The sequence below is a fragment of the Triturus cristatus genome, chromosome 10 (genome assembly GCF_964204655.1).
Source record: "Triturus cristatus chromosome 10, aTriCri1.1, whole genome shotgun sequence".
NCBI lineage: Eukaryota > Metazoa > Chordata > Amphibia > Caudata > Salamandridae > Triturus > Triturus cristatus.
Window position 1 is genome coordinate 287909912 of NC_140593.1, and position 18441 is coordinate 287928352.

At 44.6% G+C, this 18441-nt stretch overlaps 1 protein-coding gene across 1 annotated transcript in view; it reads right to left on the bottom strand.

The window, feature by feature from the left end:
• Positions 1 to 18441, bottom strand: part of LOC146789337 (metalloreductase STEAP4-like) — a 370171-nt gene that overhangs the window by 120684 nt on the left and 231046 nt on the right. Inside the window, exon 3 of the mRNA XM_085631177.1 lies at positions 4665 to 5192. Coding sequence (XP_085487303.1) covers positions 4665 to 5192 — 528 coding nt within the window. The remainder of the gene's footprint in view (positions 1 to 4664; positions 5193 to 18441) is intronic.

The following is an 18441-nucleotide window of genomic DNA, read 5'->3' on the forward strand; positions in this document are numbered from 1 at the left end:
GGCACGGGGAGAATGAGCGATTTGCCTAGCTTGCCGTGAGCACTGGTTGCAGTACAGATGGACGCATTCATTTTTCGGCACGGGCAGAGTGAGCGATTTGCCTAGCTTGCCATGAGCACTGGTTGCAGTACAGACGGATGCATTCATTTTCAGACACAGGGAGAGTGAACAATTTGCCTAGCTTTCCATGAGCATTGGTTGCATTACAGCGCATGCATTCATTTTTAGGCACAGAGAGATTTGCCCAGAATCACAGGATGTTTGAGCATCTCCGCCAGACTCTAATCTAGTTCACCAGCTTCAAAGTCGACTGCCGTTAAGCCACAGCCTTTGATGCCATTGATGAGGCACGTGACATTAGAAAGCTCATGAATGCCTTGCATTCCTTATACGCAGAAACAGTTTTCTCCTACCTTGCTGCCTTATTGTGTTATTCCCTCTGCCACAGAATTCTCCACTGGGACCCTTCTGCTGGGAATCCAGTGCCTTTTTTACGTAGCATACACTTTTATAATACACACATACATGCATTCACTGTTGTGGACAAACAGTGCTTTTTGGAAGTGTCTGGGACAGTTCTACACGTAACTAATTATTACATAAGCCACTTTCAATATTTCGCCTAAAAATATTGCGCTTCAGCCACAACAAAACCCAGGAAAAAGTGGCATTAAAGTTACTGTTTTGTGCAGACACGCAGGAGCATGGTGTTAGAACACACACTACCAACAGTAGCCTTGGACTCTAAGCAAAGTAGAAAGAACAAGAGCAGGCGCATCCCCAATATTGAGTTGATATTGTTCCTGAATAAGGTTTGTTAATAGTTAATCCCTTATCTTAAAATATACAGTGGTAATTCCTCTTTCTAAGTCCTCTACAGACTGCTGCAGATGCTTCTCTGGTCCCAGTGGTAATTCCCCATTCTTTTATTCCTTTAGACAGTGGTTCAACTGCGTCTCTGTTCATAAATCCACTGTACTCCAAACCAAAGCACGTAGGTAAAATACATTGTTATTTACGACTCCAATAGCTCGAACACTCAAAATTGTAAATGCTTGTTTTCATTCCAGGCTCCTCGGGAAGCTGCTGGGGAGAGGCCCCATGGGCAAGGGCCAGTGCTCCCTTCAAAACCAAGCAGAAAACAGTCCTCCTCTGGGGTGGTTTGCCTCCCCAGAGTGTGGACATCACACTAGATGCCAGTGTTTGTAAACATAAAGGGTGGGGGTGGCCCACTCTAACACACAGTCATGCCCCCACCCCAGAAGGTGCTTGCAGTCTTTCTGCCCGGGGGCGGGGCGCAGATAACATTTTGCATCCAATCCTCTCCCCCCCTCCCCGGAGTAGAAAGACTACTAGATAACAGGGTTTTCTTTTATCTGGGGGCAAGAGCCCCTTGGGCAAGTGACAGTGCCCACCTACACTCAAGCACAAGACAGGTTTCCTGTACCCACTTGGGGGGTGCAGATTGGGGCATTACCCCCAAACTGCCCCCGAGGGGATTGAAAGTCCACTAAACACCAGAGGTTATAAACAATAGGATTGGGGGTGGAATGTCCTGGCATTGGGATATGTCCCAAACCCAGAAGGAGCAAACAGTCTTTCTGCCTGCCTGAGGTGGCAGATTGGGGGTTTGCTCTCAACCTTCCCCAACACAGGGGTAAAAAGCTCACTAATTACTAGAGGTTTATTTTTTCTGGAGGGGGAGCAGCCCCTTGGGAGGGCCTCCTCTCCCAGGAGGCAGATGTCAGACTTTGGTCCCCATCTTCCCCACACAGGGATAATAAGACAACTAGACACCACAGAAAGGGTTTTTGTAAAACAAAGAAAGGGATGGGGTGGCTCACCCAGGCATAGGGCCAGGCCCCCACCCCAAAACGGGCAACACAGTTGTATTGCCATTCCCTGGGGACAAATGAGGGTTTGTCCCAAACTTGCCACCTAGGGTGCAGAAAACCTAGTAGTCACCAGGGATTTCCAAGTGTGCCCAAACAAATGGTAGCAATGTACCCTGGAATTGCACCCTGGAATTCAGTCATGTGCTCCCACCCCACAAGGGTCAATAGAGTATTTCTGCCCCCAGAGGTAAATAGGAAATATGGCATGAATGAGGGTTAACCTTTAATTTACCCCCTGGGGTAGAAAAACCCAGCAGACACAAGGACATTTACAGTGGGTCACAATAATGGGTGGGGTGTCTTGTACTCTGGCATTGGGCCGTACCCTAGCCCAAAAGGGGTAACAGTCTTTCTTCCCCTGCTAGGGGAGCAGATGAGGTGTTTGCCTGAATTTGTACCTTGGGGGAAGAATGGTCTTAAAAAGAAGAGGGGCCACCTGCCCATGCATTGGCTTCTTACCTACCACAGAATAAACCCAAAAGTATTTCTGCCACCCTGGGGCTGATTGGGTGTTGACCACAATTCAGCTCATTGGGGGAAAATAGCACACTAAACATCAAGGATGTTTTTTTGTTTTAGTAAAAACAATATGGAGTGTGTACGGCTGCCCAGACTTTAGGCCTGTTCGTGACCCCAAATGCCCCACTAGTGTTTCTGTCCACCTGGAATGTGGAGCACTCCCCTTGCCATGGCAAGCAAGGGGAAACTTGGATTTGTGTAGGTGTAGTTTTGACATGTGTACCGGCATAGTGGAGACATTTTCAAATTACTTCTTTCTTACCATGCTGAATGGCTGTACTATTGATGCTCGTGCTCAGCTGCCATCCAGGGAAATGTACTAAACCAAGACATTTTTCAAAACTAGACACCTGCTGGAGTTCAGAAGGGCCTGTCTCACGTGGATTCCACAATGCCCTTCAAACCTCAAACTTTGGTAACATGCGTTTCCCACAAGAAAATGTTCTGGAATCTACAGGAATTCACAAATTCCATGCCACCCAGCATTCCCACACTTCTCCCAATAAAAACGCAACCCCACTTGTGTGGATTGGCCTCGAACTCATGATTCAAAAGGCCCCAAAATGCAATGTTGAGATATAGGAAGCAGGCCTAGGGTGATGTGCCTTACGTGGCCACGAAAATGCTTTCCTACCCACAAGGCCCTGCAAATCTCAAACATTGCCTAAAATCATACTTTCTCCTCAACTTTCAGTGATTAAAACTTCTGGAATCCGCAGGGATCAAAAAAAATACTATCACTCACCATTTCACAGTATTCATTCGCCAGTAACAACACTACTTCACTTGTGTGGCTAGGCCTAGTGCCTATGACAAGGGATGGATCAAACCGGGGACAATGTGAGTGCCCATTGTCCCTGGTTTGATCCGTTACTGTCACAGGCCCTAGGCAAGGCCTTATGGATTGTGGGACCCAGGTGAGACAGACCTGAACTCCCCTAGGTGACTAGTTTTCAGAAATGTGTGGGTCACAACAGACTCTGGAACTTCCTCTCACTGAAATATGAGCAAAATGCATAATTTTGACCAAATCTTGATGTTTGAAGGGAAATGTCTGTAAGAAAAGTGGGGGATCCACACGAGCCAGGCCGCTCTGGTTTTCCCCAGGTGTCTTGTTTTCAGAAATGCCAGATTAGATTAGATAGAAATGGCAGATTTCGCTGAGTGGCGGCTGCACTAAGGCCCAAATTATGTACCTACCCACACTGTACACAAAGTGTTGGTGTTGCTGGGTGAAAAGCGATGTCTGATGGTCATGTTTGGGGGGTGAATCCTGCCACAAGCACTGGGCCTGCCCATGCAAGTACGGTAATGTTTTTATCGAGTGAAGTGTGGGAATGCTGAATGGTAAGAATTTTGTAGCACCCACAGTTGCACAACTTTCCCTCACACAAATATGAGAAAGATGTGTCTTTTTAGCCAAACTGAATTTCAGCTAGATTACCAAGGTTGAATGTAAATGTAATTTCTGTTGAAATGGGACCTGGACATGGTCTATGTGTGATTGATGATTCTTCTCCTGAACCATTTGCAAAATAAATTGAAGAATACATCATTCAATTGCACGTACGACATGATATGTGTCACTGAGTCGATGGAATAAGTTTGTCCACTACCATGGAATCTACTTTAGTTCAGCCTCATGCTACCTAATGGCAGTCACAATTTATTCTAAACTGAAGACTCCCAGTCATCACCACCATGGGTCTTTGCCAACTGCCTCAGTCAGTTCCACTGTCACACCCCAGCAACGTATTCCCAATTTCCCTATCATCTTTGCCATTAGCCCTCTCAGGAAGCCCACTCATTAACCCTCAACCCCCAGCCAGCTATAATGCTATGCTCATGATTTTCTCTTTATCTGTTATCACAGGAGCAAGAGAGGCAAATAAAAATTCAAGATTGTAGTATTGATCAAAAAAACCTTCCTCTAGTGTCATTTTCTACTGTCCATAGCACTGTATATGTTACTTGGCATGAAGAATGGGTCTCCGGATACATATCTCAATGGAATTTGTGTTTTCTCACCAAACTGCTGAAATCTGACAGAAGAAGAGATTTGTTTCCTTACTCCAGAATCAGCAAAATGAATTAACTATCAATTTTAGTGTGATATCACCCCACGTTTTGAAGTCACTGGGAAGCACAATGGTAGATGTGCACATATGTTCCAAAAAGATTTAAATTCATTTTTAAATCATAAAAAAGTAGACAAAAGATTCATTGTTACTTGAGGAATCAAAATATTACCTGTGAAATAATAAAGTTGTTTGACCTCCAGCGTACATAATAGCGGATTGGTATTACCAGGGTATAAATTGCATGCAGAAACGCATAGGCCAAGGCCACCAGTCCAAGCTGCTTTCTGCACAGCATCCATCGATCCAGCCATTCAGGGAACTGGCTGTATTTTGTTCCTCTGTACAACTGAAGAATTGCAGCAATTATACCTGGAAGGTAAACTAAGGCAAGTAGCATGAGAGACACTATGGGGAAGACCTTGTTAGGAATTGAAATTGCTATTCGAAATGAGACATCTTGCCCATCGTTAACATGGGTGAATATCACAATAGTGACCACGCAGTAGATGAACAGGAAGACCGTCAATCCCAGAGCTATGTACATCGGCAGCCTCCACATCGGAAATAGCTGAAGCGGGTAGTTTTCTACCTCTTTGGCAGCCAACAGAGATCCTTGATCAAGTGGTGATAGCCCAAGAGAGCGGGAAATGTCCATTACCATTTGCTTGGATGTGCTGTCATCACCACATACAAACACCTGCAGTAAGGAAAAAGAAACCAAGATTACTATCAGAAGAAAACTATTAAACTACTCTTAAGACATTAAGAGTCCAATTACATTGGATGGTAGTAACATATGTTATCAATAGCATTTACAAATGTCAAAAGAGATATTTAAATACCAATCTGAAAGTATTCATTGATAGTATTAGTCGTCTAATGATTATGATTTTATTATTTATGATGTATTGCTATTTTTTAATATTGTTATAATTATTATCATTATCATTGTTAGACCTGACTGCCTTAGGGTGGCCTTCCCTCCCCCCATTTTTGTCTTCTTCCTTTATTTTGTCTGATCACGTTTTTGCATGCCTTAGGTCTCTGAGCACTTTACCACTGCAAATCAGTGCTAAAGTGCATGAACTCTCACGCTAAAACATGGAAATATCTGTTTATTCCCAATTGGTATATTTAATGTACTTATAAGTTCCTAGTAAAGTGCACTACATGTGCCTAGTGCCTGTAAATTAAATGATACTGGTGGGCAGCAGCACTTATTCTGCCACCCACTTAAGTAATCCTATAACAATGGCTCGGGCCTGCCATTGCAGGGCCAGTGTGTGCAGTTTACACTGCCATTTCGACCTGACAAGATAAACCTCTTGCCAGGCCCAAACCTTCCCTTTATATACATATAAATCACCACTACTAAGGTAGGCCCTGGACAGCCCAGAGGGCACGGTGCAATGTGTTTAAAAGGCAGGCCATGTACTTTTAAGTTTTACATGTTCTGTTAGTGTACTGCAAGAGCTATCTCTCCCATATGACACCATTGGGATTACCTTATTCCATTGTCTAGGAGTAATTTCCAATTGTGAAGAGGTAGACTTTCCAAGTTTGGTGTCTTTGGAATCACAATTTAAAATCCAAACTTATGGTATAGTCGGATTTCAAATTGCAGTTCTGAAAATGCCACTTTCAGATAGTTGGCATTTTCTTACTTTTGGTGCCTGCTGCCAGTCTCTGATAACATGTCTGGGTGGGTGACAGTTGGGCTTTGTCTATTCCCCTTAGACAGCCACACACAATGGGAGTTTAAGTGCGACTTGATGGGCCATCCTGGCTGGATGGCAGGAAGGAGCTGTACCCAGACGTACTTACACCTGAATAGGCTATGTCCTGTCCCCACACAAAGGGCTACATACCCCCCCCCCCGTAGTGAGTCTGGAGCCAGGGCAGGAATCAAGGACTTCTGTGCACTTCAAATGCATACCTTTGAAGTCTCCCCCAATTCAAAGGCCCAACTTGGATATAAGTATATATAATGCAGAGAACACTGGTATAGAGGAACAAATGTTTATTTACTTCATCATAGAGAACATCAAATTACCCTATAAATGGTACACTGTCTCATTTCTGTTGCTAATGGACCAATTTAAAAAATACACATACAACAATAACTTTCTTTGAAAAATCTTTAATTATTTCCGTTCTTTTGTGTAAATAAACAAACATAAAAATACATATATATATATATATAGACATCTACATAACAAACATATATAGACAAGAACATAAACCAAATTTTTGTTGCCTATACCCACTTATTTTGGCAATGAATCAGTGTTCGCACACTTAATCTAGGCAATACACTGTGAGGTGATCCTCTCTGCACATGAGGTTTCAACACCTCTTACAAACATTTATTGAATGTGCCTTGAAATACAGGGTCTGACACACGTCAACAGTTTTGATGGGAGGAATCCACTTGAAAACAATTTATTATTGTATTTCAAGACACACTAAAAAGTAGACCTTCCAGATATGGCCTGCATGAACAAATTGGACACTGGGCAACCTAAACTATGACATCAGTACAGTCATAGATGACCTGCTTGCTTTAAAAAGGATTCATTGGACTCATTTGGGGTTTATATAACATATGTTTGGCTTTTACAGCAGGTTTATCCCCAGAGTTTTTGCTTTGTGGCCTGCTGTTTCGGACCTCTTTTTGTTGGTAGTATGACTCTGGGCACTTTACCACTGCTGATCAGTGCTAAAGTGCATATGCTCTCCCTGTAAATTGTTGTTATGGATTGGTGTTTCCATAATTGGCTTATTTGATTTACTAGTCAGTCACTAGTACAGTGCACTGTGTGTGCCCAGGACCTGTAAATCAAATGCTGCTAGTGGACTTGCAGCACCGGTTGTACCACCCACATAAGCAGCCTGTAAATGTAACTCAGGCCTGCCTTTGCAGTGCCTGTGTGCAGTCTAATACCGCCATTTGGACTTGGCAAGTGCACAAACTTGCCAGTTCATAACCTTCCCTTTTCTTCCATGTTAGACACCCCTAAGGTAGGCCCAAGGTACCCCTGTGGGCAGAGTGCAGTGTATGTGAAAGGTAGGACATACCCTGGTGTGTGTGGCATGTCCTGATAGTGAAATACTGCCAATTTTGGTTTTCACTATTGAAAGGCTACCTATTCCCATAGGATAGAATGGGTAGTCTGCTTATAATATCTTATAAACATAACTACCCCTGGGAACAAGGTAGGAAAATAAAGTTTAGTATGCCAAAACTCAGAAACATTAAAATGCATCTTTTAGTGAGGGTATTTGAAAATACCACATTTAGAAAGTAGGTATTTTCTTGCTTAGCCATCTAGTGTGCCTCTGCTAGGATGTTGATTGACTGTCTGGCTTTGGAGTGACAGGGCTGGGGATGTGCAGTGACTCCAGAGAGTCTGGATGAGTCAGCCCTAGGCTGAATAGGCCTGGTCTGTATTTGGAGTGGTGGGAGGAGTAGCACCTGCAACTGAATGGTTCTCTGCCTGCCTTCAACAATGATGGCTCCCCCCCCGTGGTGAGTCTGGAGCCAGGGCTCACACTGATAAAGGAGGTTGTTGTGCACTTAAAAAGTGTCCCCAGAACGGGTTTGGCCTGGGCTCAGAGCCCTGGGCTAGGAGAGAACAAAGAGATTTACTGTTTAAAAAGAGGGGCCCAGACTTTTAGATTACTGCTGAACTAAGGAACCCGCCAGGAAGAAGAACCGGGAAAGCTGGAGGAGGAGTACTGACCCTGTGCTGAGTGCTGTTGGGGTTGGCCTGCAGTGGTTGCTTCTGTCTTGGGCAGGGAAAGGACTGGACTGTGCTTTCATAATCCTGCTGTTAGAGTTTTCTCCAAGGGCTTGAAGTAGAGCTTGCCTCCTGTTGGAAGTCTCAGGGGGAGAAAAGACTTCAAAGATCACTTCTGGGAAATCAAGAGGAACCTTTGCCAAGGAGTAGAGCTGGAGAAACTGTGGAGGAATACTGTCCCTGTGCTGTTTGATGTCTGAGGTTGGCCTGTAGTGGCTACTTTCTGCTAAGGAAAGGGAACAAGGACTTTGTGTCCCCTGCTTGAGGAAGATCTCCAAGGGCTTGAAGAAGAACTTGCCTCCTGTTCTGAATTCTCAGGGACACAAAGACTTCACCCCCCTGCTCCCCTGAACTTCCTTTCTGGGAGTTCTGACCTGCCAAGAGATGCCTATAGATGCTCTGGGCCTCTGGAGGTTGTTCTGGCTATTGGTAACTGGAAAAGCAATGCAAAAACAAGAAGCGTGACACATCCAAACCTGTTACCGATGCATCACCGAAGAAACAGTCGCAGCGCCTGCCCGCGGCTCCAGAAATTGCTGCACGCCACATTGAGTGCACTGATCTCCGAAGTCCAAGATCACCGCACCGATTCCAACGCAAGCTCTGCTGTGTGGCTGCAAGAACCCACGCATCATCCTGGATCGTTGCATCGCATTGAGGTGCAAGGTCTGTTGCATCGTTGGGGGACGCAGTAAGAAACCGAAGCATCACCTCACCACACAATAAGAAACTGATGCATCACCTCCTCTCCGGTAAGGAACTTACGTATCACCTCCCCCGGAGCAAGGAACTGAAGCATCACCTTCCCTGAGTGTAAGGAACTGATGCATCACCTTCCTTGCGGCCCTTTTTGTTTGTGTGCATGACACATCCAAGGAACTTTGTGTGAAAAGTGTTGCATCTGCAATTTGCTTTGAACTGAACTATTTCTACCACTTGAAAGTCATATTTTATTACTGTATTGTGGATTTCTGTTGTTTGGTCTTATTTTGGTTTAGATAAAGATTACTTATTTTTCTAAACTGGTGTGGTGTCCATTTGTAGTGTTATCACTGTATTACTGGTTGTGTTCACAAATGCTTTACACACTGCCTCTGAGATAAGCATGTCTGCTCATACCAAGCTACAAGGGGGTGAGCAGGTGTTATTTTAGAAGTGTATCCCCTTACCCTGACTAGAAGCAAGGGGCCCTGTTTGGACAAAGGTACCTACCTCTGCCAACTAAAGACCCCCATTTCTAACAACATACCTAAACCGGGAATGGATTACACGTTTGATGCACAGTGCTGTGCCTATGGCAAATTCTGCTCCAAAGACGTTCCTCTTCCTATTTGCACTGGATTGTGCTAGATTAGGGAAAATCCAAATCTAATAAACCTTGCTATTGTATGTATGTCATGCACAATGGAACTATAAAAATTAATATTTCTTTTGACCAAAATATGGTTTTTAGGTTTGGTTTGATCATGCAGCTTCCTCCAAACCATTGTTATAAATGCTTTAAAATGTACATAGAGTGGCCTTTTTTCTCCATCCATAGGAGTAAATACTCCTTCACTTCATGCTATTGGCTATTTGGTGTATTCATCTGCTCTTGCAGGGTACTTGCATTGCAACTACCCTGAAGTACTATTTTACCAACCCAGATATACTAATGTTTTGAACCAGGGTTGAGTCACAAAAGTAACGCTAACGCAAGGTGTTTTGTTGGGGTTTATCATCCAACACAAAGCAGGATTATGTATTGTAAAGTTTCCTCAATTAACATAAAAGGGCCGCTTACAATGAGTGTCCTCAGGTTGGAGGCTTTCCAACACTCATCATCGGTTTGACTTTGGACCACCTAATTACAATCTAGGTGGTCAGAATTGAAACTGGCCAGTCGTTCCGGTTGGATTCCGAAGGAGCCCGTCGGCTAGTCGGAGAACGGCCCATAATCTCAATGAGCGGCGTTTCTGCAGTTGGGATGACGATGCTTGGTTTCCCACAGGCTTTCCATGCCTGGCTTTCCGACATGGAAAGCCTGACGGTAAGTGAGTGGCTGCCTTCACCCTGCAGCCTCCGTTTGGGGCCGAGGGGGCAGCTATGGTGCTCTCCTGTTGATCCCTTCACCTTAAGGTGCCTGCCACACGGTGCAGGGATGAACACAATCTCCAACTTCTCAATTGGAGTTTGTGCTACGGCCAGTTTATGCCGCATCACAAGCTCCCATAGAGAAATGAGAGTATGCGACCGCACCATGTGCGGTCGGATTGTAACTGCGGTTAGCGGTCCCGAGACAGCGACGGTGTTGGTTGGAGGCAACTCCGACTGACATCGTAATAAGGCCCATAGTTGTGAATAGTGCTGCATTACGTTACACTGCAACAAGAGGGTGTTTCATAGGAGGTGCATGGTGTTCAAACACCCATGAGTTTTGACACAATCGTGGGCAGGGATTTGTGCAACAATCCTATGCCTCTTTGAGGCAGGTGCAATGTGGAGAAATGTTTTTGTTCTCCTTATTTTTCCTACTTTGTTGGCTGCATTTTGCAGCAAAAGTGTTAAAGGATAGCTTTTTTACTGAATGAATCTCTTCCCAGTACAAAAACTATTACTTACAGAATACACACCCACCCTTGCACCAAGGCATAAGTATGTGTGCGTTGGCACATGGCAACCAAACGTTCAACAGCTCAGGGAGAGAAAAGAACAGCACCACATCTTAGTAGATGTAGCGATGTTCTGCCCTCTCCCTTTCACGCAACGCCACATAGCAACCTGAGGGCCATATTATCAAGATCAGCGTTAAAATTATCGCCGCTTTAGCAGCGATAATGGGCTTGATAATATGCCCTTGTGAGTTCCCATAGAAGCCCAGGTTCACACCAGAACCTGGGCTTCTATGGGAATTCACAAGGGCATATTATCAAGCCCTTTATCGCCGCTTTAGCGGCAATTTCCTGCCGCTAAAGTGGCGATAATTTTAACGCCATTCCTTGATAATATGGCCCTTAGTTTCTGCGCTGCATTACATTACTTTTTAGTAAATCTGGGCCTAAATAATTTTTCTCACAGATGCGTTTCAAACAAATATCATTCATTTTTGTTTTGTTTTTACACTACAGCAGACTTTTGTAATGTTTTACTCAGGAATCAAAAATGCAAGTAGCCATTTTGGCCTTGTCAAGGCTTCTTATGCACGCAGCTAATTTAAAATGTAGCAGTTGGGCGTGGAATGTTTCCTTTATGTGCCAAAGCGTGATTTACTGTTTGAAAATGGTGAACAGCCAAAAAATGCCAGAAAGGAAGCTATACAATTATAAAAAACAACCATAAACGAGAAATTTCAAGCCAGTCCTAGAATAAAATAATGCTGGAAGTAGTCTTGAAGGGATACCCTTTTATGTGAGTTACATTTCATATGTCTGTTCCTATTGTTTCATTTTAATGACTGGTTTCCCTTTAGGGCTAAGAAAGAATAACTGTGGCTCCGAGTGATACAAGGCATCATGCGCTAATTGTGTCATAAAAATGTCCTGCTGTCTTCCAAACTTTTCATTCAATAAATGTTGAAAGTCGTAAAGCGTGCATGTTCTTTCAAAGGTAATGTAACTTGTTCAAAATATATTTCTCTCTTTTCCGAGCGATAAGCCAAAGATAAGTGGGTGTATTTCATTTGAAAAACCTGGTGATTTGGATAATTTAGTTTCAACATAGCTGCTAATATTCTGAATATAATGCAGCTTTCCTCTTTCCATCAGATCGCACCAAAAAGAAAGCATTCGTAGAGGAATTTTAACACACACAGAGAGTAATCTTAAGAAAAGATGCAGACAGTGCATTTCAAAGATTACACATTTGCTAGACTTTAAAGCATTGGTGTGCAAAACTCACGTCATTTGCTTTTGTGCAATCACGTGAAAGTTCTGGAAAATTATTCAAAATTAGGTGAAGTTACGCAAAATGGAAATCCATTACACAGTGCTCTATTTCAGTGCAAAGCAGTGCTTAATTTGTAAAAAGAATAAGTGCCAGGGCCCTTGTCAGGAGGCTATTTCAGCTTGAACCGCTCATTTTCGCTGTCAGCACTGCCAATTACAGTTGCAACACAGCTACTAACCATCACACTCCTATAATTTCGACAATTCTGACTCTTCCGGGCTGCCCAAAGCTATAAGAACGCCTTAGTGACAGGCATTCATCATTTTTAATGTAGATTGAATTAAGAAACAACCATTGTTGTGCTCATCTCTCAATCAGATAAACAGCACCACTGTTAGAAATGGGGGTCTCTAGTTGGCAGAGGTAGGTACCTTTGTCCAAGTAGGGACCCTTCGTCCTAGTCAGCGTAAGGGAGTTACACTCCTAAAATAACCCCTGCACACTCCCTTCGTAGCTTGGCACGAGCAGTCAGGCTTATCTCTGAGGCAATGTGTAAAGCATTTGCAACTAACCAACAATAATACAGTGAAAACACTACAAAAGGACACCACACCATTTTAGAAAAATAACCAATATTGTATCTGTGCAAACAAGACCAAAAACGATAAAATCCACCATGCAGTTCTCAGAATTCTCAAAAATCAAAAGTAGACTTAAAATACAGTTCCTTGAAGTTGATAGGTCTGTCCGGGGCTATCACGGCATCATGAAAAACTAATCCAAACAGTTCTGGCTGACCGCAGCATAGCGGGACAGCTACGGTGTTGAAAAGACCCTCAAAACTGTACCTTTTAGAAATGCTGGGCACTGGCAGCCTCTTGTTGAGCCCTGAAGAGCCGGCATCCACATGTATCGGTTCCGGAGGTCGGTGCAGGAGTCGTCGGGCCCCTCAAAGTCACACGCATTACAGATCAAACTCCTTGCAGGGACAGTCGTCCAGCGGCGCCGGTGAGACCAGGGCTGAGGTGGAAAGTGATGCTGTGCTTGTCGCAGTGTTTGAAGGTCACATGGCAAGTAGTGGCGTCTTCGTTGAGGAAGCACTGTTGTCAGCTGACGAACTGGAGTCGAAGACACCATTCTCGGTAGGCAAGGCTGCTGTGAGGAATGAGTGCGGTGTGTCATGTAACTTCTGAGCGGGGCCCTCGATCCATGGTGCAAGCAGCGACGTCGATGTCAACGGGGAGAGGCGTTGTCGGTGATACCAGGGTGGCAGCGTGAAGCAAGGCGGTGCTGAGTATGATGCCCACAGTTCACGGTGCAAGCGGCTTGGTGGCAGCATCGTCGGTGAGACCAGGGTTGCGGGGCGAAGTATGTTGGTGCCCTCTGCGGTGCCTTCAGGACACGGAGTCAGCAACAGCATCGTTGACGGGTTGCTTTTTCTTCTGTTGCAGCACAAAACACACAGTCCCCAATGCTGGTAGCAGATGAACTTGAATACTTTGCTGTTCCTAAGACTTATTGAACAGGGGCAAGCTCTACCTCAAGCCCTTAGAGAAACTCACACAAAGAAGTTGCAGAAAGTTCAGTCCAGTCCTTTCACTGCCGAAGACAGAAGAAGCCATTGGAGGCCAACACAGCAAAGCACACAGCATAGTGGTAGTTCCTCCTCACAGCCTCTCCAGCACTTCTTCCTGGCAGTCTTCTTAGACCCAAAGAGTTCTCTGTAGTCTTTTATCCCTGATACTTCCAACAGGATGTAAGCTCTACCTCAAGCCCTTGGAGAAATCGCTAACAGCACGATGATGAAAGAACAATCCAGTCCTTTACCTGCCCAAGATAGAAGCAGCAAGCAGCAGGCCATCACAGCAGAGCACGCAGCAAAGTGGCAGTTCCTCCTGACAGCTTTTGCAGCGCTTCTTCCTGGCAGGTTCCTTAGTTCAGCGGCAATCTAAAATTTTGGGGTCTGGGCCCCACTGTTTATAGCACAAATTCCTTTGTTCTCTGGTGGCAGAGAAGCCCTTTGTCCAACCAAAACCAGTTCTGTCTTCTCTGGTGCTGCTTCCTGGTAGGAAGTGGAGACAGCCTTGTGCAAGGCAAACCAGGCCCATTCAGGTGTGAAAGAAATCTCCTCCCCCTACTCTGAATGCAGACCAGGCCTATTTAGGTGCTAGTGAAAACTCCTCCCACTACTCCATATGCAGCCCGGTGTATTCAGCCCAGCTCTGACTCATTCAAGAAAGGCAGAACACGCATCAACCCCCCAGTGGCCATCTGAGAGACTGCACCTCCCCAGCTCCTGTCAGTCCAAAGCCAGACAGTCAATCCACAAACCAGCAGAGGCACACAGGATGGCTAAGCAAGAAAATACCCTCTTTCTAAAAGTTGTATTTTCAAACACACAATATAAACATCATCTTTACTAAAAGATGCATTTTTATATTCTGAGTTCAGGCATACTAAACTCCACCTTTCAATCTTGTCCCAATGGGAAGTTATATTTATAAGATGTTATAAATAAACCCCCATTCTATCCTATTGTAGAGATAGCCTTTTAATAGTGAAAAATAAAAATAAAAAGTATTTCACTATCAGGACATGTCACACACCTCAGTACATGTCCTACCTTTCACATACACTGCACCCTGCCTTGAGCCTACCTTAGGGGTGTCTTACATGTAAGAAAAGGGAAGGTTAGGGCCTGACAAGTGGGTACACTTGCCAGTTGGACATGGCAGTACCAAACTGTGCACAGACACTGCAGTGGCAGGTCTGAGTCACATTTACAGGCTGCTCATGTGGGTGGCACAATTAGTGCTGCAGGCCCACTAGCAGCATTTGATTTACAGGCCCAGGGCACACACAGTGCACTGTACTAGGGAACTAGCCGTAAATCAAATATGCCAATCATGGAATCACCAATCCATAAACACAATTTACAAGGATAGCATATGCACTTTAGCACTGAATATCAGTGGCAAAGTGCCCAGAGTGTTCAAACCAACAAAAACAGGGTCAAAAACAGGAGGCCGGAAAAAAAAGTCTAGGGGTAATCCCACTGAAAAAGCCAAGTCTAACAACCACCATGTGGAAGACTGTCATAAGTGCCAGTGCCCAAAACTAAGTGCCAGTGCCGAGCACCTGAAACCACTGGCTCAAATTAAGCATTAGTGCAAAGTGCATTCTAGCATTTTTGATGTGAAGGCATATTTCACAGTAGAAAAATAAAGTGATGCGAGCAACATTAGCTCGTATTCTAGACGTTTGTATTATTTTCGAGAGCCTATGCAATATAGCATAGTGGCATACTTTTGAGAATGTGCATAAAAAGCGTGATGTGAATTTTCCGGAATCACACAAACTACAACTGCATTTTAAATTTCATCTGGGCCTAGTTCGGAGGTGTCTACTTAAAGAAATTGGACTGAACCAAGACACTGAGATCTGATAAACTCTCCCCTTGTTGTTCTTATGAAATTAGGTTTATTATATCTGACCTATGCAGGTTAATTTGCTATATTTCTTTGTGTGGTGGTTAGTTCTGTTATGTAGCACCAACATTCAATGATCACATATTGCTTGTATTGTTTCATTGTCAGTTGAAACTACATTTATTATTGCATTGGTCATTGATCACTGTTCAAATAAATGGAGTACACTACAGCCTTATGTATTATGGTGCTATAGAGAACTTAATTTTATTTTGCTCCATCTCTTTTTGTGGGGGTCACAGCTGTTTCCAGAAGGGAGATATAATGTTCATATTTTATCTGCATACACAAATACAAACAGTAATTTCCACTACCTCAAAACAACACTGACGTTGGACAAAAGGTCTAAATTTCCACTTGTGCGCAAATAATCAACTAAACAGTCTCTAGGCCTTTTTCTTTAATGTAAGTGTAAGGAAAGCCCCCTGCCTACGGTGTTAAATGCAAGACCTTTTATAACTTAATCAATTCTTCAAAAAAGTACAATAAGATGTACAGAAAGCAAATGGGGTTTGGGCCAGCACTCTTCAGCCGTTTCAAAAGTGTATTTATTGTCTGCTGTTACTTAGATGTACTGTCCAACAACCCATAGCATTTCGAGGATGACTGTCTTGTTCCATTGGTGTTACTGGTAGGTTTTGGTGATGGGGCATCAAGTAGTCCTTTATTGGACTACATATACCACACCTAGCTTTATTTCAGACCCAGTGTGTGCTCTTTGATGTTTTTACTTTGCTAAAACAATAACATTTTGTTAGATTTGGGGGTCTCTAGTTGGCATAGGTAGGTACCCTTGCGTCTAGTTAGGGCAAGGGGGGACACACCTAAAATAACCCCTGCTCACCCCCTTGGTAGCTTGGCATGAGCAGACAGGCTTATCTCAGAGGCAGTGTGTAAAGCATTTGTGAACACATACTGTAATCAAGTGACAACACTACAGATGGACACCACACAAGTTTTATAGAAAAAATAAGTATTCTTTATATAGACTTATCACAAGACCACAAAACGACAAAAAAATCCGCAATACTGTACTTAAAATGGTAGAATTTGCTTAGTTCTCTTTAGATGTTAAATTGCGACACTTTGAGTACAATGTACCTTAAGATGCGTAACGCAATACAACGAAAGCGTTGCAGGGAAGGGGATGCATCGGTTCCTTACAAGCAAGAACAGTGATGCATCGGGCCCCTACTGCTGCGTAGGAGATGTGTTGGTTCTTCTCTGCGAGGGGAGGTGATGCGTAGAGTTCTTACTGCGCTTCCGTGGCGATGCAGCACGCAAAGCTGTGATGCGATGCAGATCCGGTGGAAAGAAAAAATGGCGTCTTTTCTTGATGCAACACAATGCGGATCGCGACAGGCCCTGCAACAAGCCTCTCGGTGATGCGGTGGCATCTGCTGCAACGTCGATCCTCTTCTCCAATGGTGCGGGACGCTCTGGCAACAATGTGAGCCACTACAGGCCCTGCGACACGCTTCCCGGTGATACGGCGGCGTCTGATGCGACGTCGATCCTCTTCTCCGGTGATGCGAGTTGCTACGACAACGAGGTGAGGCGCGACAGGCCCTGCAACACGCTTCCCGGTGATGCGGCGGCGTCTGCTGCGACGTCGATCCTCTTCTCCGGTGATGCGAGGCTCTTCGGGGACCCTGTGATGACTCGACGGTTCTTCTGGGCCACGACAGGCCCTGCGACACGCTTCCCGGCGATGCGGCAGCATCTGATGCAACGCCGATCCTCTTCTCCGGCGATGCGAGGCGCTTTCTCATTGTGAAGCAACAGCGGCAATACGGCAATACGGCAATCAGGCTTCTTGCTCGTGAGTCACGTTTCCAGATCCTTGCAACACACAGTTCCTCAGAAAGCCTTGCAAAACAGTAGGCACTTCCAAAGAACTCTTGGGGAGCTGGTGGGTGAAGTATGTTGTCCCTGAGACTTCAGCAGGAGGCAAGCTCTTTTCTCAAGCCCTTGGAGAGCCTTCACAAGTTGAATAAAGTACACAAAGTTCCTTCTCCTCTCTTTGGCAGTCAGGCAACCACTGCAGGCCAATCTCTCAAGCTTAGGGATAGTCTCTCCTCAGTCTCTCTGGTTCTGCTCCTCAGTAAAGGTTTCTTCTTGTTTCCCAAAGTGATCTAAAGTTCTTGGGTTTGGGTCCCAATATTTATACCCAGTTTCTCTTTGTTCTCTGAAGGCAGAGAGGCCTTTGCCTTGTCCAAACCAGTTCTGGTCAGTCCTGGAGCACTTTGTTGACAAGACTCCTTCTTTCCTTTCAGAGTGCAGGACAGAGACATCAGACACACCACAGGAGGTGGCACCAGCATTGTGGAGAGAAGGCACAGCCCTATTCAGGTCCGAGGTGCAACTCCTCCCACCCATCTAGATGCAGATCTCTCTATTCAGCCCTGTGCTGACCCACTCTGTCTCCTGGAATCCCCCAGCCCGTCACTCAAACTCCAGACAAGGAATACACAACTTAGCAGAGGCAGGTTTGGATGGTTAGAGAAGAAAATACCTACTTTCTAAAAGTGGTATTTTTAAACACAGAATGTTGAAACCAACTTCACTAAAAGATGTATTTTATCATTCTGAGTTCAGGCATACTAAACTCGAATTTCTACCATGTTCCCTAAGTCAGTTAGGATTATAAGATGAAATAATCAAGCTGCCCATTCTGGCCTATGGGGAACAGGTAGCCTTTCAATAGTGAAAAACGAAAATGGCTGTAATTCACTATTAGGACAGCCACACACAGGGCATGCCTCCCTTATACTTACAATGCACCCTGCCCTTG